Source organism: Eptesicus fuscus, chromosome 16 (genome assembly GCF_027574615.1).
Source record: "Eptesicus fuscus isolate TK198812 chromosome 16, DD_ASM_mEF_20220401, whole genome shotgun sequence".
Classification (NCBI taxonomy): Eukaryota; Metazoa; Chordata; class Mammalia; order Chiroptera; family Vespertilionidae; genus Eptesicus; species Eptesicus fuscus.
Genome location: NC_072488.1, coordinates 19,769,423 through 19,794,052, shown reverse-complemented (window position 1 = coordinate 19,794,052; position 24,630 = coordinate 19,769,423). Strand labels below are relative to the sequence as shown.

The 24,630-nt window shown below is 36.3% G+C and overlaps 1 protein-coding gene across 2 annotated transcripts in view; it reads left to right on the top strand.

The window, feature by feature from the left end:
- MAP4K3 (mitogen-activated protein kinase kinase kinase kinase 3) overlaps positions 1-24,630 on the top strand; it is a 117,524-nt gene that overhangs the window by 50,351 nt on the left and 42,543 nt on the right. Inside the window, exons 3-15 of one of the 2 annotated variants that reach the window (XM_008162217.3) lie at positions 5,928-6,018; positions 8,265-8,329; positions 10,185-10,240; positions 10,841-10,888; positions 13,254-13,296; positions 13,676-13,748; positions 17,636-17,767; positions 17,961-18,023; positions 18,107-18,188; positions 18,291-18,401; positions 19,681-19,759; positions 21,968-22,026; positions 23,298-23,360. In XM_008162217.3, coding sequence (XP_008160439.2) covers positions 5,928-6,018; positions 8,265-8,329; positions 10,185-10,240; positions 10,841-10,888; positions 13,254-13,296; positions 13,676-13,748; positions 17,636-17,767; positions 17,961-18,023; positions 18,107-18,188; positions 18,291-18,401; positions 19,681-19,759; positions 21,968-22,026; positions 23,298-23,360 — 965 coding nt within the window. The remainder of the gene's footprint in view (positions 1-5,927; positions 6,019-8,264; positions 8,330-10,184; positions 10,241-10,840; positions 10,889-13,253; positions 13,297-13,675; positions 13,749-17,635; positions 17,768-17,960; positions 18,024-18,106; positions 18,189-18,290; positions 18,402-19,680; positions 19,760-21,967; positions 22,027-23,297; positions 23,361-24,630) is intronic. The other variant, XM_008162218.3, reaches the window with a different exon arrangement.

The window sequence follows — 24,630 nt, the reverse complement described above, 5'->3', positions numbered from 1 at the left end:
ACTCTTCCCAGAATCTTACCAGTATAACTCTTACATTTTGTTTAGTGAGATGGCCCAAGGTTTCTCTGGTGTGTGGTCTTTCTCATTGCATTGGGTCAGTGAACCTGATTTTATCAGATTACAGATTTGTTCTTGTGGTCTTTAAGCTGTTTGTACTAGCACCCTGCCAACTCGTGAGACTTACTTTAAGGGAAAATTAAAGATGGAGAGAACTCGCTAATAGAATAGAACTCACATCTGTATACTCTCAGGCTTCACTTTCAGGTTCTTACAACATATTATAATTATATTATAAATCTCTTCAATCTTCTTTTTTCTTCTCATGTTTTAAAGTCGGAATTGTAGAGTCTTAAGGAACTTTTTAGGTCATCTATCTAGATGGTTGTCAGATGTTTTACAGCTTTCAAAACGTTGGTCATAGAAAATACTGGTGGCTGGGAGCTATTGTGAACATTCTCTTAAGCCTGACACTCACATTTCATATTACAGAAAAGTAGACACAGTATTTATAATTTGCCCAAAGTCTCACATCTTTTTTTTGGATCTGATTCCTCTGATTCTGGGCCCATTGTTCTTTACTATTTTTTTACCCTAAAAAAAATGATAATTAAATTGCTTACTATTACCCATTTGCAGTATTAGTTATTAAAGGTAGAATATAAAACCAGATAACTGATTAAGTAGCAACTTGTCAGAGAAACTCATTCCTTTTCAAACACAATGAAAACACCTACATCTATCTTAACTTTTCAGTTCCTGAGGAAAGAGGACCTTGGCTTCACTTTTGGCAGTCTAGTCCTAAAGTAGAGTCCTTCAGGACTAGACTCTGCTTTGCTCTAACCCTACTAAAAGGCTGCTTCATTTAAATGTACTGAAATTGACCAGCAGAAAATTCATAGCGAGAAAATAGGGTATTATATTTCACTAGAGGCTTGTGGGAGGAGGCACCCCACGGGGGGCCGGGACCCGTGCCTGACTTGCCGCATCCCCCGGCCCCCTGCCTGTGTCCGCTCCGGGGCCGCCCGAGCCACCGCACCGGCTCAGGCAGGCCCCCCTGCCTCGGTCTCAGTCTCCGCTCCAGGCCTCACCTGCGTACGCAACCTCCTCCTGTCTAGTCATGACCCGTTACAGAATCCCGGCCTAATTTGCAGCATATTATCTCTTTATTTATATATATGTGTGTGTGTGTGTGTGTAGATTTCCATCAGAGCTGCATTTATTAAGTTGTAGGGCAAAATTTTTAAAGTGTGAAGAGATACCAGTAAGACCTCATTTTACAATTTTTTCATGGATCTCCAAAAACTATCCTAATATATAAAAACCCAGGGTCCGTAATGACCGACTGAAGGCTCGACTGAACACTGGAAGTCAGTCCTGCAGTCAGTGCTGGATTGCCGTGGCGACCCAGCACTGACCGCCGCTAGTGCGGGCACAGTGACCCAGCACTGACTGCTGAGGGGACTGTGGATCAGGCCCAGAGAGAGGCCTGGAGGGAGAGGCAGGGTCTAATCCGCAGCCTCCGTGGCAGCTGTTGATGAGTCGTTGCCTCTCTCTTTCTCTCCGGGCTTCACCAGCAGCCACGCCTCTGTTTCTCTCCGGGCCTCCGTGGGGGCTACTGATCAGCCCCGCCTCTCTGATCAGGCCCAGAGATAAGCCTGGAGACACTGACTGGCATAGAAACCGACCAATCAGAACCAAATTGGCTGGCATGGGAGGGCAGTTGGGGGCAAGATCAGGCCGGCAGGGGAGGGCAGTTAGGAGTGTTCAGGCAGGCAGAGGCAGTTGAGGGTGAGATCAGGCCAGCAGGGGAGAGCAGTTGGGGGTGAGATCAGGCTGGCAGGGGAGGGCAGTTAGGGGCAATCAAGCAGGCAAGCAGAGGCAGTTAGGGGTGATCAGGCAGGCAGGCAGAGAGGTTAGGGGCGATCAGGCAGGCAGGCAGAGGCAGTTAGGGGCGATCAGGCAGGCAGGTGGGTGAGCGGTTAGGAACCAGTGGTCCCAGATTGCGAGAGGGATGTCCAATTGGAAAGAGTGCGGGCTGGGCTGAGGGAACCCCCCATCCGTGCACTAATTTCATGCACCAGGCCACTAGTATTTTATAAATCTTCTTTCTTCTTTGCAAATCTTCTTTTCACATTAGTTTTTTGTGTCCTGAGAGGCAGGAGAGGAGCTCTCTTCCCTTTATTTTTATCTTAGAGTGGCAAGACACCAGGGTAATGATTTATCTGGCTCCTTTTCCTGTCTCCCTGGAGTACTTCAGTAGCTCCCTTACCACCAGTTGTTTACTCAGTGCTGTTCTGTGTTTATTGCCATCACAAAGAAAGTTGGTGTTACATCATTTATGATCATACTTTGCAAGGTTAATCATGGATTGCTTGACCAGCAGAAAATTCATAGCGAGAAAATAGGGTATTATATTTCACTATATACACTTTAATATATATTTGAGCCAAAACATAAAAATAAGTATATATATATGTGTGTGTGTGTGTGTGTGTGTGTGTGTGTATATATATATATATATATATATATATATATATAATATTAGAGCCATATTATGGGCTTGAGGCTGACTGTGCTAGATAAATTAGAATTTACACATTTAAAGATAATGCTCAAAAATAAACAAATAACAAAGGACTTTTTAGTATATCTGCAGTTTCTTCCTCATTCCCAACCCTTTGGGTCTGTTTAGTGATTTAGCTTTATGAATATAAATACACAAGTCAGGATAATCCCCCATCCCAAGATACTTAATTTAATCACATCTGCAAAACTCGTTTAGCCAAAAAGTAGCATTCACAGGTATCAGGGATTGGGAACTAGATACTTTTGGGGTCATTATTCAGTCTACTACACATAGTTAATATTTATTGAATGCTTAATAATGTCATGCTTAAGAATTTTGCATGTATTAGTTTGTATTTTTCTCTCTGGTTACTTGGCTTATTCATTATCTGCTCTATATGTAGGCTTGCCTGTTTTTCTCAATTAGGTTTTTTTGTTTTTTTGCCATCTTTTGGAAAATGTATTCTTCACTTTAATGTCTAAAAAAACCCCTCAGAATTGGGAATAATTTTTAGATTATGTAGTCTAATCATTCTGTTCTACAGTATCCTATGAAGTATTCTAGAATTGGGGGAGGGAGCTTGTTAATTTATTCTTTGGAATCTTTTCCCTTGAGCTTTGAAGAAAGTTCTTTAAATCCACCATTAGGCTCCTTTGTGTTATTAATCTATTAAACTCTGCTTTCTTTATCCCTACCCAAATCTACTTTTACCAGTTACCTTTAAAAATTGAGTTTTAGATTATTTCTTTGGATTCTTTCCACCCATAAAAAACGTTGAATTTAATTTGGCCGTTCTTGTAATCACATGGAAATGACTTAATAGGAAAAAGATAATGCACTTTGGATCAACAACATTTAATGGGAAAGAGGTAGTTGAAGGCTTAAAGCCACTCAGGGTTCAGTAGAAAGCTCAAGAGTAGCACATAAGTAACTAATTGCATAACTGGATGAAATTAAACTAGATGCAGACATATCTGATTTAGAGTCATCATGGAGAAGAATAATGAGAAATGGTAGATTCACTCAGGCAACAGTTTTATTAATCATATATTAGGTGCTAGATATACAAAGATGATTAAGGCATGCATAATCCTGTCCCAGAGGACCTAATGTTCTAGTGAGGACGTAGACATGCAGTGTCATTAGGGCAGGGATATGTGCAAAGATAACTAGAAGTTGTGATGCTTACAGTTGTAACAGAAACCACAACTCAAGGTGGCTTAAAGAATGCAGGGAATTTATTGATTATACTAGAGGTCCGGTGCACCAACTCATGCATGGGTGGAGTCCCTCAACCTGGCCAGCGATTGGGGCCGCGGGAGGTTGGCCGGGGGGGTGGGGTGAGGGGGAGGTTGGCCAGCCTCCCCGATCTAGGCCGATGGACCTGGCCAGGGAGAGGGACCATGGGAGGTTGGCCAGCCGGCCGGGAGGAGGGACTGCGGGAGGTTGGCTGGCCACGGGAGGTTAGCTGTGGGAGCGCACTGACCACCAGGGGGCAGCTCCTGCGTTGAGCGTCTGCCCCCTGGTGGTCAGTGCGTGTCACAGTGACCGGTTGACTGGTCGTTTGGTTGTTTGGTCGCTTAGGCTTTTATATATATAGGTACAGGCATATCTAGAGGCAGCTGAGGTAGCTCAATTACATCATCATATGCTTTCCTCCGTCTTCCTGTTTCTCTTCAGTGTTTTCTGCAGATCAACTTTATTCTAAAGCTGGTTCCCTTTGAGGTTGTGCACTGACTGCTAAACTCTCAGGGCTATCCATGGAAAGAGAGCTGTTATCTGACCATCAAACTAAAGTCCTAGAGTTCACTCTGACTAGGTCAACTTTGATCTCATGTAACCCTTTCACAAGATTGGGGGAAAGTATAGTTAAGAGGCAGGTGAGAAAGCAAAATTTAGAATTTTCAAAAAATTTAATATAGTCCTGAATACTGGTATTAGTCTCATTTTGGCTTTATTATTTTTAACTTAGATTTCTTTTAATGTACTAAAAATCTGGGATTCTTCCTGGTGGGAATTGAACTCAGAAGAGGATTTCAGTCCAGTGATTTTCTTCTGAAATTTTGGAGGCATAAAAATTTCCTATTCTCCCTTTGGAGGTCTTCGATTTTGTGTACTCTTCATTGCAGAAATTAAGAACCTGACATACAGTCTGTTCTCCATTACTCTTTCCCTTGTAACGGGGCAGTGAGGTGGGTTGATATCGGGTCCAGTGGTTCATGGTTGGGCTACTTCAATACCCGTGTTACGTTTACAGTAGGAAAAGACCAAGGCCAGAAATGTCAGGGCTTACCCTAACAACCTCATACTTAACGATTTGAAGAATCCTTTGGAAGACTTCTGTTTTTTACTTTGCCTAATATACATCTAATCAGGCTCTTCAAGCATGTAATACTTTAAAAACTGGAACAGTGATACAAAGCTACTTTGATTTAAATGTAAGCACCTCCGTTTGTTCTCTTTTGCATGGTCTCTGGCTCACCACATTTGCATCCACTGCAGTTCTTTTTCTCTCTATGACAAGTGTTCATTCAGGAGCCACGGCATGTGACCTTGCTATAGCATTGCCAGATCTTATTTTGAAGTATTTGGGCAGGAGGGAGTAGGAGAAGAGAGATTATTTGCTAATAGTCTGACCAGGCTCAACCCGGTTGGAACAAGGCTTTGGAGAATACAGGCTAAGCCTGTGTTTGTGGGCCACCTGATAACTCAATACTGCTAGAGTGTAGGCCTCTTGGCCCCACAAGAGCCTGTTGGGGTACATTTGACACTCTCGGTGTATTGGGGTTCCTGTGTTAGGGTTAGTGAATTACCAGTAAGCGCTATATAAGCATTTGCTATTATTACTGTTATGCCTTAGAAATAATCATCAGATAATCCACTAGAAAATATACATTACTTTTTCCTTTTTACCAAATAACAATGTAATTTTAGCACAAAGAATTAATTCTTTTTGAAGTTAGGGCAGGAAGCCTAATACACTAAGAGTGTCAAACGTATCTCCACAGGTTCTTCGTGGGGCCAAGAGGCCTATACTCTAGCAATACTGGGTTACCAGATGGCCCACAACAGGCAGTTATTTTAATCCCCACTTTACAGAGGAAGAAATTGGCACAGGGAGGTCGAATAACTTGTCCAAATTCACACAGCTTAGTAAAGGACATAGTTGGGATTTGAATCCAGAAAGTCTGGGACCAGAGTGTATGCTTTTAGTCACTGTATTTTACTTTCTGTCAGACAAAGACTGAAATTGTCATTAAAAGTATTATCAATAACATTAATTATGTTTTGAAATACATGAACATTTGGGAACTTATTTAACCTATTAAATATTCAACATGCCTTCTTTTTTTAATTGTAGGTGAAGACTTTGCAGTTGTGCAGCAAGAAATTATTATGATGAAAGACTGTAAACACCCAAATATTGTTGCTTATTTTGGAAGCTATCTCAGGTACATTGTCTCCTTTTTGAAAAGAAATCATGATTCTAGCACCTAATACATTTAACAAAATAAAGTTAGCTCTAGTCCATGTTTTGTACTTTTTTTTCCATGCTTTGAAGATAGGATTATATGAATGGAATTTTTATTTACGATCTGTTTATGCTAATTCTGTAACTAATATGAGAGTCTGCAATTGTCTGTTGTACTCTTGGGAATTCTGGATGTGGTTTCAGTGAGGAAGCTGACAGAAAAGAACTTACTTTTATGGTTAATCTTCCTGTAATAGAATAGAGCTCTAAATGCACCATTCTGTTGTCCCTTTTCTTCTATACTTGGGTGAATTTAGAAAGTCAGGATCATTTCTTCCTGTTATGTTTTTATTAGAAACTCTTTTTTCTTTTGTGCTTTTAGCCTCAAAGTATTGCATCATCTGTTTCCTTCATTTTGTCCTAAGGACTAGGCACTATAAGTATTTCATTGACTTCTTATTTTTCTAGGTCTTTGAATGAATTTAGAAAGACTGAATTTGCCACCTTATTTTGATTTAGCAGGACCAGGCCAGGTTCCCCGGGTCATATTCCAGAGGGGATGACCTCAGGGTCAAATCTCATTTTTCCATTCATTTCTGTATGCAACTGAGTTTAATACTGTGACCTGGTTTATAAGGTTCCTTCCAAAGGGAGCATCAGAGAATGTTTTCTTAGGTATTTAAAAAACTATTCAGTTTTGTTTTGCTATATTATAGGATGTGTAAGGATGTAACTTCTTGCAGCTCCCATTCTCATGATCCATGTACAAAACACTTGAACCCTTCACATGTAGGCACAGCACGTAGAAAACACTGGGCAGTTCTTGTCCTCTCTTCTTTCCGGCTTGGGAAAAGCCATGGGGACCAGCTCTTCTTGAGTCTAAGCACTCTGGGACAGCTTTGATTGCCCCACCTTCGTTAAGGTTAAAGGATGGGTAAATGGAGACTTTAGTTCACGTAGGGATAGGTTCTACCCCCAGGTCAATGACTGTTACACGTTTTAAATGGGTTCTTTAATAGGCAATTTAAAATTACTTTATAGTGAGTGGTTCAAATAGTAACCGAACACAGTTTCTGCATCAATTTTTATTTTATGAAACAAACCCAGTACAGGTAGTTACTATATTAGCACAAACAAAAAACTCCTAAGATAGTTAAGTTCATGAGACAAATAATTTTTTGCTTAAATAGATTAAAATCACCACATGAAACATTTTGTTTTACTGTTACTGTTTTTGACAGAATGACCTACCTAGATTCAATTGGGAGAAGTTTTAGAAAGTCCCCCTCCCCCCCCACACACACACACCTCCCAACCATTTAAAAAAATAAAATAAAAAACATTTTTAGTTCCTAGACTATATAAAATCAGGCAGCAGGCTAGATTTGGCCCATTGGCCATAGTTTGCTGACCCTTTTTCTAATCTGTTTACCCTTTCAGCCACTCATTTGTTCACGTATGGAACAAATATTCACTTGCCAGATATTCTTCTGTGCATTGTGAGTGCATTGGTGAGAGAGACAGACGTATTATTAAGGCAGAGTCTTTCTTCTGCATTAAACTTAGCTTGCTGAGTTCAGAGACTTCCTATTCCGTCTCTGCCCCAAGAATAATGCATTTCTTCATACATTTTGTGATGAAATAATGGAGGAATGAACAAAGGGATAATCTATTAAATCTTTGCAAATGATTTCTCCTATGACTATATGATTATGCTTTCTGACAATCTAAATATGAGAGAGAAATGCTATCTAAAGGTAAGTGAGTGATAAAATTTAACATTATTTTGGAAAGATCTTTGTTGAGTCTAGATATAAGGATAAAGTTTACATTTTATCTGTTTTGTTGATGAGAGTTCTGTGAAAGTGATTAGAGATGTATTGCCATTCTGTAATGAATCTTCCACATAATTTTGGTATGAGCCTTCAAATTAGCATTGAACTTTTATAATACTGTCATTGGGTAGATGGGTAAACTGGGGGAGGGAAGTTTTTAAAGGGAAATTTTTTCTCGTCTGGATAGGTCATCTTTATATCCTACAACTGGTATTATTTTAAGGATTAAAATCTTGAATAATTCATATACTCATAGAAATTAGGTGGTTTTTTTCTTAGCACATTATATTTTTATGGTTTTCCAAGATTATAGCATACAACTTTAAAATATTTGTTTGCACAAATCATTTTACTCATGAAACTGTGGTACATGCCTTTTTTCTCTTTATAGGCGAGATAAACTTTGGATATGCATGGAGTTTTGTGGAGGTGGCTCTTTACAGGATATTTATCATGGTAAGACCAAAGTTATATTTTATAGAGATTAAGTAGAATTTCTTAATATAAGTAACTGTACTGTATTAAAACAATGTTGTTTTGAGCAAAGTATGTTTTGTCATTATGGTATTTGGATACATAAAGATATTTCAGATATATATGGATGAAAGGAGCATTTGCTTTATAAAAGTTGGAAAATTATATGCAGTTGAATTATTAGCTAATTCTATAGAAGGAATGTTATATATAGTTAGTTCTTGAAATTTCAAACTCAGACTTATAGAAGACATGCAAAGACCTTGATGGCTAATACTAAGCCAAAAGAATATCCAGTTGATAAGTGAATAGTATTAATGCAAAGATAGTCGATTTTGCTCTCATGTATTCAAGAAGCAGCAATTGAATGTTGTCTTAGATGCTAGATAATGAGGAATTAAAAAATTATTACAACATTTTTCATTGGGATTTCAATGGAGTAGTATATAAGAGACTTTTAAAGTAAAATAAACAGTTTTTACTGTCTGATTTTTTCTGTTCTAGTTCTGTTAATGGGTTACTGTCACAAACTGTAGAGTAGCTTTTATACTTTTGCTAGAGGTGTGCTTTTTGATAAATGTAAAATAAAATTGTCAGTAATTCATGATGAATGTCAATTTTTCCAAGAAAATATTTTGAAAAAAATTGTCTCAGTTTTTCATATATAGAACTTGAGATCATATATCTAGTCTGGGGTCGCTTATGTAATTTTAGGGGCTGATTCTAATAGAGGAAATGTTAAAAGCCTATTTGAATAGAATACTGATTTTGTTTCACTTCACTATATCTTGGTATAAAGTCATTAGCAGAGATTCCCATCATTGGAATTTGATTTTCAGCATAGTCTCTCCCAATGAATTTCTTTACTCTAAAATGATGACTAGTGAAAAAGAGAAAACTATTGAAATATCTTCCATAGTGGATAAATGCACAAGGAGAAATATTTTTCAAATATTACAATATGATTAAGCTATACTTATTGAAGCAGAAAGGTGGCCATGATAAGTGAAAAGGGCAGGTTCCAGAAGTGTATGTGTAATATGATTCCACTTATGCTTTTGTGCAGGCGTCCTCAAACTACGGCCCGCGGGCCACATGCGGGTGTTTTTGCCGTTTTGTTTTTTTACTTCAGAATAAGATATGTGCAGTGTGCATAGGAATTTGTTCATAGATTTTTTTAAACTATAGTCCAGCCCTCCAACAGTCTGAGGGACAGTGAACTGGCCCCCTGTTTAAAAAGTTTGAGGACCCCTGCTTTTGTGTATGATGCATACATATATTATATGAAATGTCTCTGCGTAAAATTGTATGGTAATCTATAGGCCAAACTATAGGTAACAGTTAGAATAAGGAAGAGGCCTATACTTTCCAAACTTCTATTGATTGAAATGTTTTATAGTGAACTTACATTAATTTTATAGCTATAAAGTTTAAAATGTTGGGGGAAAATATTGACTTTAGATGAGCATAATACATGTAACTTATCAGTTTTTAAAAAGCTTTTTATAAAACTAGCTAAACCTCTTGGCCATGCTTTCTTTCTTATAATATTTAAGAAATAATATTGGTTAGTGAGGTATAAAATGATAACTAATTTCAGAGACTTTGTCAGGTTTTTATTCGTTATATAAACATTTATTGCACAACTTTTTCATGCTAGGCACTGTTCTATACATGGGTTACAACAGTGAATCAATCAGATTATTTAAAATCCTGCCCTCATGGAGCTTACATTTTAGAGTTATTTATTAAACGTTAAACCGGTTGCTTGGTGGAACTTGTCAGTTTTGAAAAACATGTTTTGCCTAATTTTATTGTTAATTTTCTTCTCTGACAGTAACGGGACCTCTGTCAGAATTGCAAATTGCATATGTTAGCCGAGAAACACTACAGGTAAATCCAATGCTAATTAAAAAGTAACATTCTTCATTGAAGTTAATGTTTAATTATTGCACATTATTACCTATTAAGTAAAGTAGGATTAAATATTCTAGTTTGGTAAACTCTTGAATATTAATACATTTTTAATTATTTTTGTAATAAACCCAAGTTACATCTGCATATCAGTACTTTAAAGCCTCAGTGTGATAATTTGAACTCCTAAGTTTTAAGTGCTGTGGATTTATTACTTTATGTTTTTATATTCCTCTTAATACCAAAGAAAGGCTTAAAAATTAAGCATTCTTTTGGTAATTGAAACTCATTCTGATCCTAATTGCACAGATACTTTTTAAGTTATTTCAAACTATTTGCAGAGTTTAGTGAAAATTACTTATCTTAGGAAAACGAATGGTTCCAACTGAACTTGGCCCTTTTTCATATTCTTGATTCTTTTGTTTATTAAGATAAATCAGTAAAATAAATTGATTACCATAAGACTTTCTGTAATGAGTAAATAAAAAATGGAGAATACTACTTAATGGATCATTTTAAATCCCAAAGAGCTCTGTAGTAAAATCTTAATTTTTGTGTTTTGTTGTTTTGAAACTCCAGGGACTATACTATCTTCACAGTAAAGGAAAAATGCACAGAGATATAAAGGTACATACACAGTATATGTTTAACCTGTTGTCCCTCTCTTCATTTTTAAATCCTCTGATCAAACTGTTGACCAAAATTGTCTGGATTTTCCTATTGGATGAATTTGTTATCTGAAATGTGTTATTATAATAAAATTGAGTATTGCTTTTAAAGGTTTTATTTTTTATAGCACCTTTATTGAGATACAATTCACCTGCCATAAAATTCACCCTTTTGAAGTGTACAGTTGTGGGTTAATGTGCAGTCTTCTATTATTTCCCCCTCTGTTTGGGGCAGGAAGGGGTTTCCTAGTATTTCCCCCCATAAGGTTATAATTACATGATTGATGGCACCCTGGACTAAAGAGGCAGCTTACTTTTGCTTGCTCATTTAAAAGTTGCAGAAAAGACAAAAATAAATAAATAAGAGCCTGCAGTACCTTTTGGAGACATTATGTATTTCTTCCTCCTTCAGAAGTTTGAGCTTATTGAAAATAAAGTGGTTAATATCTTTGAATTTAGGTCAAGAAGCAAAAGTAGCTAAAAAGCTACTAAGTCATTGTAATGGAAAAACTCAGGTTTTTTTCTTTCCATGTAGTGAAAAACCCAGTTGTTCCCTACTGTGTCTTTGCTGTGAGTCTCCTTTACTACTGACACACAGCACTTCACTCTGGCACTTCTGGTCACCAACATGGAGGTTTTTTACAACAGGCAATTCTCTGTGACACCAGCTGGATGCCCTACAATCTAACTCAATTCGGATTGAGTTAGATCCCACAGGTTAAAGGGCTCAGTCCCACAAGACTTCCCCTCACCCCTTTGCGCCCCCCGCCCCTTCCCAACACCCACACACACACACTTCAGATGCTGGTTCCAAGCGCAGGTTATCTGTGCTTCTGACCAACCAGCTATGGTTTGGAGATTCCAAAGACCCCATCCTTGGGTTCTGTTAATTTGCTAAATCAGCTCACAGAACTCAGAGAAATAATTAATGTTTACTAGTTTATTAAAGGATATGATAGCCCTGGCCAGTGTTGCTCAGTGTCGGCCCATGCACCAAAGGGTCACGGGTTCAGTTCCCAGTCAAGGGCATGTACCTGGGTTACAGGTTTGATCCCCAGCCCCAGTTGGGACACATGCAGGAAGCAACCAATTGATGTGTCTCACATCGATGTTTCTCTCTGTCTGTCTGTCTCTCCCCCACCCCCCACCCTCTTCCCTTCCACTCTCTCTAAAAAAAAAAAAAATCAATTGAAAAAATATCCTTGGGTGAGAATTAACAACAAAAAAGGATACTGATGAATATCCACATGGAGGGGATGCATAGGGCAAGGTCTGGGAAGAGGCACAGAGCTTCCATGCGCTTTCCAGGGCACACCACTATCTCAGCACCTACTCGTGTTCACCAACTCAGGAGCCCTCTAAACTGTACTACTGGGATTTTATGGAGGCTTCCTCACATAGGCATGATCGATCATTCACTCCATTTTTAGCACTGCTCCCTTCTTCAGGGGATGGGGGTGAGGCTGAAAATTCCAAGCTTGCAGTCATGGCTTGGTCTTCCAGTGGCCAGCCCTCACCCAGGAACCGTCCAGGAGTTCACCTAGAGTTGCTTCATTAGAACAGGACACGCCTGTCACCCAGGAAATTATGCAAAGTTTCAGGTGTGCTGTGTCAAGAACTGGGGCAAAAGACCAAATACTGGAACAGAAGATGCTCCTAGTGCTCTTATCACTGAAGAAATTATAAGGGTTTCAGGAGCTTTGTCCAGGAACTGGAGGCACAGACCAATATATATCTTCTATTATCTCACAATCATGGAGATAGGTGACATTTTAATTTTGTGGGCCGGTGGCTAATTGTATCCTGAATGGTCCTAAACTCTGGACAGACATATTAAGGATAGACAGCCTCACATACTAAGCAGCAAGGTTTAGTCTTACACCCCAGCACTGGTTCAACTGATGGACTGGAGATTTGTTTTTATTTTTTAATATAAAAGGATATAGCAATCAAGTCCAAAATATAATACAAGGAATTGAAAATGCCAGAATAAGGTGACATTTAAGTACCGTGACAGTGTTTGATCAGTAAGAAAATAACATTTAGATGAAAACTAATATATCACTTTCATAATTACATTCATATTATGTTAATAGCAGCTTTTGCAAGGCAGAACATTTTATAAGCATAGGCAAATTGCTTAAAAAGTAAATAGTAAATTTTTCTGTGAATATAATAATTTAACATTTAGTTGGTTGTACACTACATGTTAAGTATTTCCAGGTCTAAGGCTGCCACTTGTGATTATTTTAATAAGTACAGATATTATATGTGCTGTCTGATAAAATGTTTCCTAATTTAACTGTGATGTTCTCACTTTGAAGGGAGCTAACATTCTGTTAACGGATAATGGTCATGTGAAATTGGGTAAGTAAATTAAAATTTTGTCATGCAAATTTATTCCAAAACTAGTAAATTTCTATTCTCCTGTTTAGATGATCTCTGCCCTCTCTCATAAAGATTATTTGATCTTGATGTCTGTTGTCATTTGATTCAGGTGGGGATATATGGGAATCTACTTGGCTATGACATACGCTGACTACTTTGTAATATTTTAATGCTCGTCCATTAAAGTTAAAATTTTTAATGTGGTATTAGAGAATATCTCCTATTTCTGCAAAATTAGTTTAATGGAAATAATTAAAGATAGTTTAATGAAAATAATAATTAAAGTTTCTTCTCATGTTGCCTTAAATATTACTTTCTTTCAGTTTTCTTTTCTAAATGTTTCTCATTTTTTTAATAGCTGATTTTGGAGTATCTGCACAGATAACAGCTACCATTGCCAAACGGAAGTCTTTCATTGGTACACCATATTGGTAATTGTATTTTAATTGATAATTAACTTTTTGGTGTGTGTTTTTTGTTTTTTTTTTTTTCATTATTAAATTCAGCATTTAAAAAATAGACAAAATAGCTGAAACCGGTTTGGCTCAGTGGATAGAGCGTCGGTCTGCGGACTGAAGGGTCCCGGGTTCAATTCCGGTCAAGGGCGTGTACATTGGTTGCAGGCACATCCCCAGTGGGGTGTGTGCAGGAGGCAGCTGGTCGGTGTTTTTCTCTCATCGATGTTTCTGGCTCTCTATCCGTCTCCCTTCCTCTCTGTAAAAAATCAATAAAATATGTTAGAAAAAAAAACAAAAATAGACAAAATAGTAAAACACTTTAGGATGAAAACATTAAAAAGTTCATTAACAAGTTAAGTAATTTAGGCATATATGCTTGTGGCTGGATTACACAGCCAAAGAATATTCTACCATGTTAATTTCATTAAGGTGAAAAAGACTTTAACGATGAATGTTTTTAGGGAACTTTTTCCAACTCTCCTGGAAAAACTCAACCCTTGCTTCTACCTTTCATGTATTTTCACAGATGTTTTCATATGTCTTTCTTCACCCCCATTTCCAGTCCATATTTTGACTAGTCTCCCAACATTACATTATTCACAGTACCCCTTTGCTCAAGACTTTTTGACATATCTGGCTTGCACACAAGATCAAATACATATTTCTTGGCATTTAGAGTGTTCCACAGTGTGACCTCTCTCTGCCTCATTAATCTTAAATGCTTCCAGTTGCCTTCACAGATCCCTCTTTCTAGCCATATTTGTCTGCTAGTATTCTTTAACCATTCTATAAAAAAAATACATTAATTTATTCAATAAGTTGTTTCAGCCATTTACTATGTGCTAGATATGCTCTTAGTCATTGTGAATATAGTGGTGGTAGACACGTGTAGAGCTTTCTTGTTCACACCATTACTGTAAAGTAACAGCACCTCAGAATTCTTACATTTCTTCAGCTTAAGTGCCAGGACTCCCCTGATGCCCTTGTAGTCACCAGCAGTGGGATGGCACTAACCTGGGTGACTCATTTTCAGATTTAGGAGAAGATACATACCATTTTTTGTATCAGTTTTTCTTTTTATCAAGTGGATGTGTATATTAGAAGTTAAGTAGTCCTAAAGGGCTTATAAAAACTTACCTAGTTGTGTATTCTGCCATCTCTGGTATTATCTGTTATTGTTTCTAGACTCTGTTACGATAGGTGAAGATTTTAGCTCTCTTCATTCATTATCCAGCCTTATCCTTGCAGTGTACTTGCTGAGTCAATTGTTATATTATTACATGTGCTACCTTGAAATGTTTTTTTCTATATTGAATAATTTATTCATTTTTAACTTGCTTAGTTTTTTTTTAATCCATGGCTGAGACTTATATACCTTTTCACATTTTGCAGCCTATAACATGTCTCCATACAATTTTCCACATCATAAAGCCTGTCAGATTATTTGTCCTGATTTTTGTTTGTTTTTGCTTTGTTTTAATTTGTCTTTTTTCTTATAATAATCTTTTTTGGAGTCCTCTTCCCTCCTATTCCAATCTGAATTGCTCATTTTCTAGGTCTTTTTGCATAGCTTCTCTCCCTGGGGATTTTTCATCATCAGCTTGGAAATTCATTTCCTGGAATTCAAATCTTCCTCTTTCATTAATTACTCCCTCACACATGTTTTACTAACTTCTCGAGAAATTTGAGGAGTAAAATTTTTTTAGACTGCATGTCTGGTTTCACTCCTGACTTACAATTTGGGTGAATTTAGAATTTTAGATTAAGATTTTTGAAATATTGCTCTAGAGGCTCCTTTTCTCTGATGCTGATGGAAGTGTGATGCCATGATGATGCATGTTCTTTGAATGTAACCCCTCCCCCTAGAATCATTTCTAGTGGTTTGATATTCCATGATGATGTATCGCAGAATATTTTGGGTTTTCTGTCATTTTTACTTTTATTTGTTGCACTTGGCATTTTTAAGAGACAACGTTGTACAACATTATTTGTTGTACGTTTTAATCAAGAGATTCATGTCTTTCAGTTCTGGCAAATATTCTTGTATTACTTCTTTGACAATTTCTTTGTTATATTTTATCCTGCTCTCTCTTTCTGGATCTCATTCGTTATATCGGGCCACTTAGACTAATCCATTAACTTTCTTAAATTTTCTACTACTTTAAAAAATATTTTTTGTTCTACTTTCTATAAGATTTTCTCAACTTCTTAGTCTCATACTTTCATGATGGAGGCTTCCTTATCTTGTAATCCTTATCTTCTGATTCACATTGAAGAGCAAGGCACTAAAAACTGATTTATAGCTCTGTATGCTTGGAGGCACCATGTAAGCCTGGTGTTTACTGAGAACTGAGCAAGTGCAAGAAACCGGAAATGGGGGGTGGGGAGGTAGCGGGACACATTGTTCTAGACCAAGGATGGGGAACCTTTTTGTGCCGGGGCCATTTGGATATTTATAACATCCTTTACAGACCATCCGAAATTATCAACTTAAAAATTTGCCTGATCTATTTGGTCAAACATTTAATTAACTCACCCCTAATGCCTTGGCAGGGCCGGACCAAATGATTTCACGGGCGTTACACTGCCCACGGGGCTGGACGTTCCCACCACTGCTCTAGACACAGACTTCAGCTGCCCCCAACCCCTGCTCTCTGTTTCTGCTACCGTTGGGTCTGAAGCCTCTCTTCCATTTCTCCTGGTCTTTATCCAGTTGGAATGGGGAAGGAGCAACTGCTAAGCCCTGAAGGCGGAAAGGAGGAATCTGGGAGACTAGCTTCGTTATTTAGACTTCACATTTTCTAATACATGTTTCCAACTTCAACCCAACTTTTATAAGTTTATAACCCTAATTTGTCAGCCTTTCTGGGATAATTAGGGCCTAAGAACCAGCTACCTGTAATGTAGCCATCAATAAAGTAATAACTGACATACTTTAATGTTTACTTTTCTTACAATAATTTGAATATTCATAGAGCTACTTTAAGGTTAACAAGATTTTAAGACCAAGTGTTTGAAAGTTAGTGGGGGATTTTTTTGTTTTTGTTTTTTTCTCTAACTTCACTGACTTAACTTTCCTGAAATCATACCAAAATGTGCATATGTAAGGCTACTTATTTAAATCAATATTTTGATATGTAAGAGTTGAGATATCTATCTCAGTTATTTTCAAAACTGTTTAGGATTTGAAAATTTTAATATTTGAAAATTAATGTAATTATTTAAATTAGTCAAATATAAATTTATACAGATATAATTAGAATCAGACTATAAGAAAATTAAAAGAAACAAAAAATAATAGTTCAGACAACTAGTCTATGGATAAATATATTTTTTTAAACTAGACACTTTTATAACTTCCCCATCATTATAATAAAACTGAAAAAAAATGGCAATTAAGTAAATATGAGTTAAGTGCTAAATGAAGATTTTTGGTGCCCCAGTAAATAGTTTTGGTCAAGTGAAAACAGTCAGAGGCCAGATTGTAGTTTATTGATGTAAGGAGGTAAAACTAACAATTATAGACTATTGCAAGATGTTATTTCTCTGGAATTTTGCTGTGCGGAGGAAGAGAGATTTGGGATATGTTGTTCTGTCATAGTTGTAAAGTTTTACAAACCTTAATAGGAAGTAGTATAACAAAGTAACAAATCATCAGTAGGGGTTTGGGATGGAGGGTCTTATGAGATAATGAGATCTGAGGAGAAATGGGACTTTTAAATAAATGCTGCATACTTATTTTTCAGATATCAAGGCATGTAGATCTCAACTTAGATAGTGATGGTTCCATGTGCCTCTGGTGGGAACATGAAGGAAAATACAATAAACAAAGGTTTTCTTTTCTGGAATATTTCCTTCAGGATGGCTCCAGAAGTCGCAGCCGTTGAGAGGAAAGGGGGGTACAATCAGCTCTGTGATCTCTGGGCAGTGGGGATCACCGCCATAGAACTTGCTGAGCTCCAGCCTCCTATGTTTGACTTACACCCAATGAGGTCAGTGCATCATAGTTGAAGAATCCTATGTTTTAATTAAGGGGTTCTCCACTCCAGTATTATTTATTATGTCATAAACAGATAATATGCTTATTCTTGCTTTACCTTATTTGTGAATAAGAGTAATAGAATTTACATTATATATTAATATGAAATCTTAATGCTGTGTAATGGTTTGTTGTTGATTTTTCAGAGCATTATTTCTAATGACAAAAAGCAATTTTCAGCCTCCTAAACTAAAGGATAAAGTGAAGTGGTGAGTATCTTTGTGTTATTTACTTTTATAGTCATGAGGAAAAAATAATTGACATTTAAAACTCTCATTTTAAAATTTCTTAGGTCAAATAGTTTTCATCATTTTGTGAAAATGGCACTTACCAAAAACCCAAAAAAAAGACCAACAGCTGAAAAGTTATTACAGGTATTACCTTTACCCCAAACTACATCTTGTTTTCAAAAAATAAAATGTCATTCAATAAAGTTTCTAATAAGTGTTCTGTACTGTATTACCTTATTTGTATAGCATCCGTTTGTCACACAACCTTTGACACGGTCTTTGGCAATCGAACTATTGGATAAAGTGAATAATCCTGATCATTCCACTTACCATGATTTTGATGATGATGATCCTGAGGTAGGAACTGTTGTTACTAACTAGTATGTACAACAGATATGTATAGACAGATGTTTAATTATCAAGTAATCTGCTTATTGAGTAGATTGCACAGTGCTGGCCTTTTTCATGTAACTTTATGACACAGAGCAAGTATCTTTTCTGTGCCTTGGTGAATGTCATTCCTTTCTAAGTTTGGATGGGCTTCCAACATTTTTACCCTTTGCATTTTCTATGCATGAACTATCTCAATATCTCTGTAATACAAAGTTTTGGTTGGTGCCACTTCTTCTGGGGTATCTTCATCCTTCTTAGCACAACTACCTGCTTCATTCATGTCAATAAGTTCACCTGAACTTAGTTTACTAAATTCCTTTGGCTGTACTATGTCTGCAGTTTCTTGAACAGTGGCCATATCAACATTCTCACAGTCAGCTATTTTCTTTCATAACTCCATTTATTCAAATTTCATTTCCAATGTCACCCAAGATTAGCACTTTTTCTTTGCAGCACTTTTATTTTTGTTGGCTAACTCCTGCTTTGAGTTACCAATTTTTGTAAAAATGTCACGAGTGTATTATCACTGGGAGACAAGGAGGCAACACAGTTCACACTTTGCTGTTTGTGCATGAACTGAATAACAGTACTTGCTCAGTGGCCACCAGACAGACTTTAAAAGAAGTGATGTGAATTAACAGTCAGGAGAACTCATCCTCACTCCACGCATCCCTCAGAATATTTCTCTGACAGTGGCAATAACATAGAAAGATCTTAAAAGTAAAAGGAAAGAAAATAGAGGGCTGCTCGTGTAAGAAAAAACATAAAGGGAGAAAACTGTGTTTACTAAGTAATAGGACCATAAATCATTAACGCTTTTAGCATTATTTCATTTCATTTATCTTATCCTTTTTGAAATAGAAGTTGAGGCAGATTTTTTTAAATTACAGTTTGAAATTTGCAGTTTTTCTCTGCAACAGGGAAAGCTAGCTGCAGCATTTGGATAGCTATTGAATTATTGAAATATTGAATTTTTAATATTTATTTATATTTAACTCAGAGAACATTTACTGGGAACCTACTGTAGATAAAACATATTCCTAATCTTGAGACTATATCCCAGTGATGACAGAAGAATTCCATTTTGTGGTTGCCTTTTTTTTTTTTTTAATATTGACAAAGCGGTTGTATTTCATTCCCATTTTTACATAAAATGAAGTGTTTATTTTATATTTGATTAATTTTGTGGACCAGATTGTGACTTGATTATCTAATGCCACATGTCATTGATTTTGTTTCCTAGCCTCTTGTTGTTGTGCCACATAGAATTCATTCAACAAGTAGAAACGTGAGAGAAGAAAAAACACGCTCGGAGATCAACTGTGAGTATGTACTATACATAGTTCATAATTTAACATTAACAAATAAGATTTCAAGTTGTAGTTTTGTTACAATGCTTTTGCTTTATTTTCTTCCAAGTAGTTCTTTTTACTAAACCTTTTAAAGGTAAGAGTTTTTTAAGGCAGTAAGGATTTTATTCTCCTTGTTTCTAAGGAATTTTTGGCAGCGGCGGGGGAGGTGTGTTGTTGTTATTTGGGAAGAGGAATAAAGTTCCTAGAATAGGCAGGAATGAATACATCAAGTCAATGTTCTTAAACTTTTATGTGTGTATACGTCACCTAGAGAGCTTATCAAAATGCAGTTTCTGATTCAGCAGATCTGGGATTCTTTACTTCTAACAACCTCCCGAGTTATGTAGATGCTGATGGTGCAAGGACCACACTTAGAGTGTCTAGAAGAGGTAGAAATCTGCAAACTGGCTTAATATCTGAATAACCTGAGAGCCTTTGAAAATGAATTCTCTGCCCGGCTGTTGTTCAGTGGTTGAGGTCATGGTTTGATTCCCGGTCGAGGGCACATGCCCAGGTTGTGGGCTCGATCCCCAGTAGGGGGGCGTGCAGGAGGCAGCTGAGCAATGATTCTCATCATTGATGTTTCTATGTCTCTCTCCCTTCCTCTTAGAAATCAATCAAAATATATTTTTTAAAGTAATAATAATAAAAAATAAAAATGGATTCCAAAGCCCCACTTTTCCACAGATCCTGACTCAATAGGTCTTGGGTCAACCCAAGATTCTACCTTTTAAAATAGCTCTCCATGTAATTCTCATGGACAGCCAAGTTATGGGCTCCCTGGGATAGACCAGTCTCATGGGACCCAGTACCATCAACTTAGCAATGATAAACTGCCCACAGGAATCTAGGGAATAATTATGCCTGAACTTTTTTTTTCTTCTTGGAAGCATCAATTCCCTGTGACTTAGAATGCTAATTTAGTGCAATCAGGCTTATGATAACACTTCTCTGTGAGCTGAAGATTTATCCTTTAGGGACCTGAACTCCAGGATGACCTTAGGGAAATCAGGTAATGTGGTAACTTAAGATAACTGCCTTTAAGAAACTATTCCCATTTTTTTGGCTAGGTTAGTAACAATAGCAATAATGCATTTTATCCTTTAATTAAGATGAATCCATCTCTTTATCTTAAAAGCTAAGTGAGGTAAATAAATGCAGGCTCTATTACCATTTAATAAAAAACAAAAAAGAAATGCAGAGATGAATAGACTTGCCTGTGGGATGGAGTCATACACTAAGTTAACAGCAAGTCCTAGATCTCAGCTTCCAGCCCAGTGGTCTTTTACAAACACTCCATGTCAGAAACCACCTCAGAACGCTGGTGTGGCCTACAAGCTGGAAGTCCTTTGTGAACCTTGCTTAGAAAATTTGGCTGGACCATGCACTGTATATTCAGTTCTTAGGCAACGTTTGTGCTGGTGCTATCTGGAAATGCTCTGAAAAGGAGGGAACTCTTGAAAGAAAGCACAATGCATTGTGAAAAAAACCAGGACTGGGATTTGGTATTTTGTCAATAATTAGTTTGTGTGACCATATAAAATTACACTAAAGCTCCTGTGAAGCCACATGATTTAAATTTGCTAATTTCCTCCCAAAGCATTTTGTCTAAAAATGATAACTTTAGTATGTAATTATTCCCCAATATTTTTTAATATACAAAATTAATTGCAGGATTTCTTTGTCATGTCTTTATTTATAATACAAAAGGTGATTGGAGATGTCTTTGTAGTTGATTTAGAAAACATTGTATTGAAAATCTAATTTAAAGTACTTTTTATCTTGTTACCTGATTCTATTTAAAAATTATATTTTCAGGCCCTTTTTGCAAAGTACAGTTATTTCTGGATCATTTTTACTAATTTATGTCAGTGAGTTCTCAGTTCCTAACTGCAGAGGCATCTATATGCTATTTGAAACTAGAGACCTATACCCCAGTTTTTCTGATATTGCCCTCCTTTTGGAAAAGACCTACTATTAACAGAGTAAGCTTTAACTGCTTAGACTTTCTTGGACTTTTTCCGGCTAATATGTTCTTTATTTAAATTTTTGGATTGTGATTAAGGTATGGTAGATAGTAAAATTAAATGTGTTTTGCCATGGAATAACTTTTAAAATTAGTATATCATCATTAAGAAGAAAGAAACAGATCATGGCTTTACTCTTTTTCTTTTTTAGTTGGCCAAGTAAAATTTGATCCACCCTTAAGGAAAGAGACAGAACCACATCATGAACTTGTAAGTAGTGTAGTCTTGGAATGTTAACACTAAAAGTAAATGTTTTAGTTAGTCTTTATGATATATTGGAACTGACATAAAAAGCTAGTTATTAATATTTTCTAAAGCATTTGGGGAAGTAAAAAGGTAAGTCATTCTGAAATTCAGAATAAATAAATCTGTGTTGCTGAGATTGAATATTTTCAAAATTATTTAGGAGAAACTTATGAGTTTTACCAGTCTCTAAATCAGTGTTTTTAATGCTGGCTCTTTAATTTTTTTCATTTTTGTTTCTCATTTTGAGTAGCTTTTGTGTATGTATTTATTAGGATAAATGCTATAATATTAAACTAAAATGTTTGGTCAATCAAAGCCCATCTTCTCACTAAATTTTTGGACAGTCTTTGAGTGTGAGCCAGTTTTTTAAACATCAGAGTAGAGTCACATCTGTTTGGAGTACTAAAGCTCAGGAGGGAGTAGGCATACATAGTAGATCAAGTTTGTCATTCATTTAAAGCTTGCTAACTGTATGAACTTTCTTTTCATGATTCTTTTTGTTAATGTTTTATACTCCTTTCCAGATACATGATATATTAGATGTAGTCTTAGAAGCAAAATGCTTTGCAAGTATTTGAGATGTTACTATTCTATGGAAGAATAAAACATGAGACTTAAAAAATAAACAGAATTAATCCTAATTAATTACTTTATCAGAGCTCCAGATTATGTTACTTTTTTCTTTCTTTTTAATAACGAGAAGAAAGTAACTGTTAATAAGTACTAAGGGTTGAAGTGGGAACTTCCTTCTTACATTTAAGTTAACCCACTGACTAAAGGCACACAGAGGGAGTATTTAACCTTTAACTTTTGGAGTTATTTTAATTCAGTATACCAGCATGGGAGAAAGGAATGTTAAAGAAAAATTCTCAAAATGATCATATTAAATACTGCAGCCTGACATGTATGTAGAAGATGGAAAAGGTTAAGAAGAAAAAGTAGTCATGATGTTTATTAATGCTAATTGCATTTTGTTAAGGCAGTTTATTTGCTCTTGCTCTTTTTAAGTTGGCATTGCATGTATTTAAGTTCTGCACTCATTTAGGAACTGCGTTATACAGCAAATTTGTTGCAGCGTTGCTTTTGTAGAAAGCTTTTAATATGATTTGACTTTGCATTTGCCTTAACAAAATTATGTTAGCAGGACTTACTTCAGTTAAGAAAGTTTCCCTTTGTGAATCTGTGGCTTTTAGTGAAGTGTAAATAACTTGGGTTTCTTGGTCTCTGCTAAACAGCCCGACAGTGATGGTTTTTTGGACAGTTCAGAAGAAATATACTACACTGCAAGATCTAATCTGGTATTTCTTATCTTCTGATTTTCTTGTCAGCATTGTTTTAGTCTTAATTGTTTGTTTTATTTTTTTTATCAAATATTTTGTCAAATTTTAATGAACCAGTTTTAGCATTGTTTTATAAGATCCTGCTCTATTAAGGATTATAGCAATTTTTTCCATAACAAGTTAAATAAAAATATTTACTCAAATATATAATGTTACAATAAAAAATAAAAATATTTTTCTTTTTTATGAAAAACATTTAATTTTCTGACTCAAATATGAGTTTTAATTACATTTCCCTATAAAAATGTCCAGTTTTAATGAACTAGGACCTATCCACATACAGTAGGTCCTCAGGTTACATCTGAGATCCATTCCTACGGTGCGACATAACGCGATTTTCACTGTAAGTCAGAACCCACCTACATAAGCACCTGCGTCACTCACGTGGAGCACACACACAGCAGCAGTGAAGTGAAACAGTAAAAAAAACTTACATCAAAATGACAAAACTTTTTTTTTTAATAAATAAATGGGAGATGGTGACATAACCATGAAACAACGTACGTCGAGTCCGACATAACCCGAGGACTGCCTGTATATACATATTCATTCATATATGTAAAATTATTTACATATTGCATATATTTTTTATATATATATATCATTTTAAGAAATAATTTGCCCCTTATTAACAAAGAAAACAGTCTTAGATGAAATTATAGCTCAGTAGGTAGCATTATGTAATATCCGTTTTTCTCAGGCCAAAATTTGGATTATAAAGCCCCCTTGAAGTTATAAATATTAAGACTATCTTACCATTAGGGATGAAAAGATGGGACATTAGCCCTGGTGAATATTAAATAATACTTTTAATAGTTGCTATTAAGTAAATAGTTCTTTTCTACTTCTGTAGCTGGCCAGGTTGCCTTTATACTTACTTCTAGATTTCACTTTTCTGCCTTTTCATTCGAATTTTCCTTATCTTTTCTTCCTCTGCTTCAGTAACATATCTCTTTCAATTCTGGTTGATTTAAATTATTCTTAACATAAATTCTTAAATCTGTGCCCTCTAATATTTGTAGAACATAAAAGAGATTTTAGAAATAATTTCTAGCCCTAGCTAGTTCGGCTTAGTGGGGAGAGCGCGTTGGCCTGCAGACCAAAGAGTCCTGGGTTTGACTCCAGTCAAGGGCACGTACCTTGGTTGCAGGCTCCTCCTTGGCCCGGGCCCTGGTTGGGGCTCATGTAGGAGGCAACAAATCGATGTGTTTCTCTCACATCGCTATTT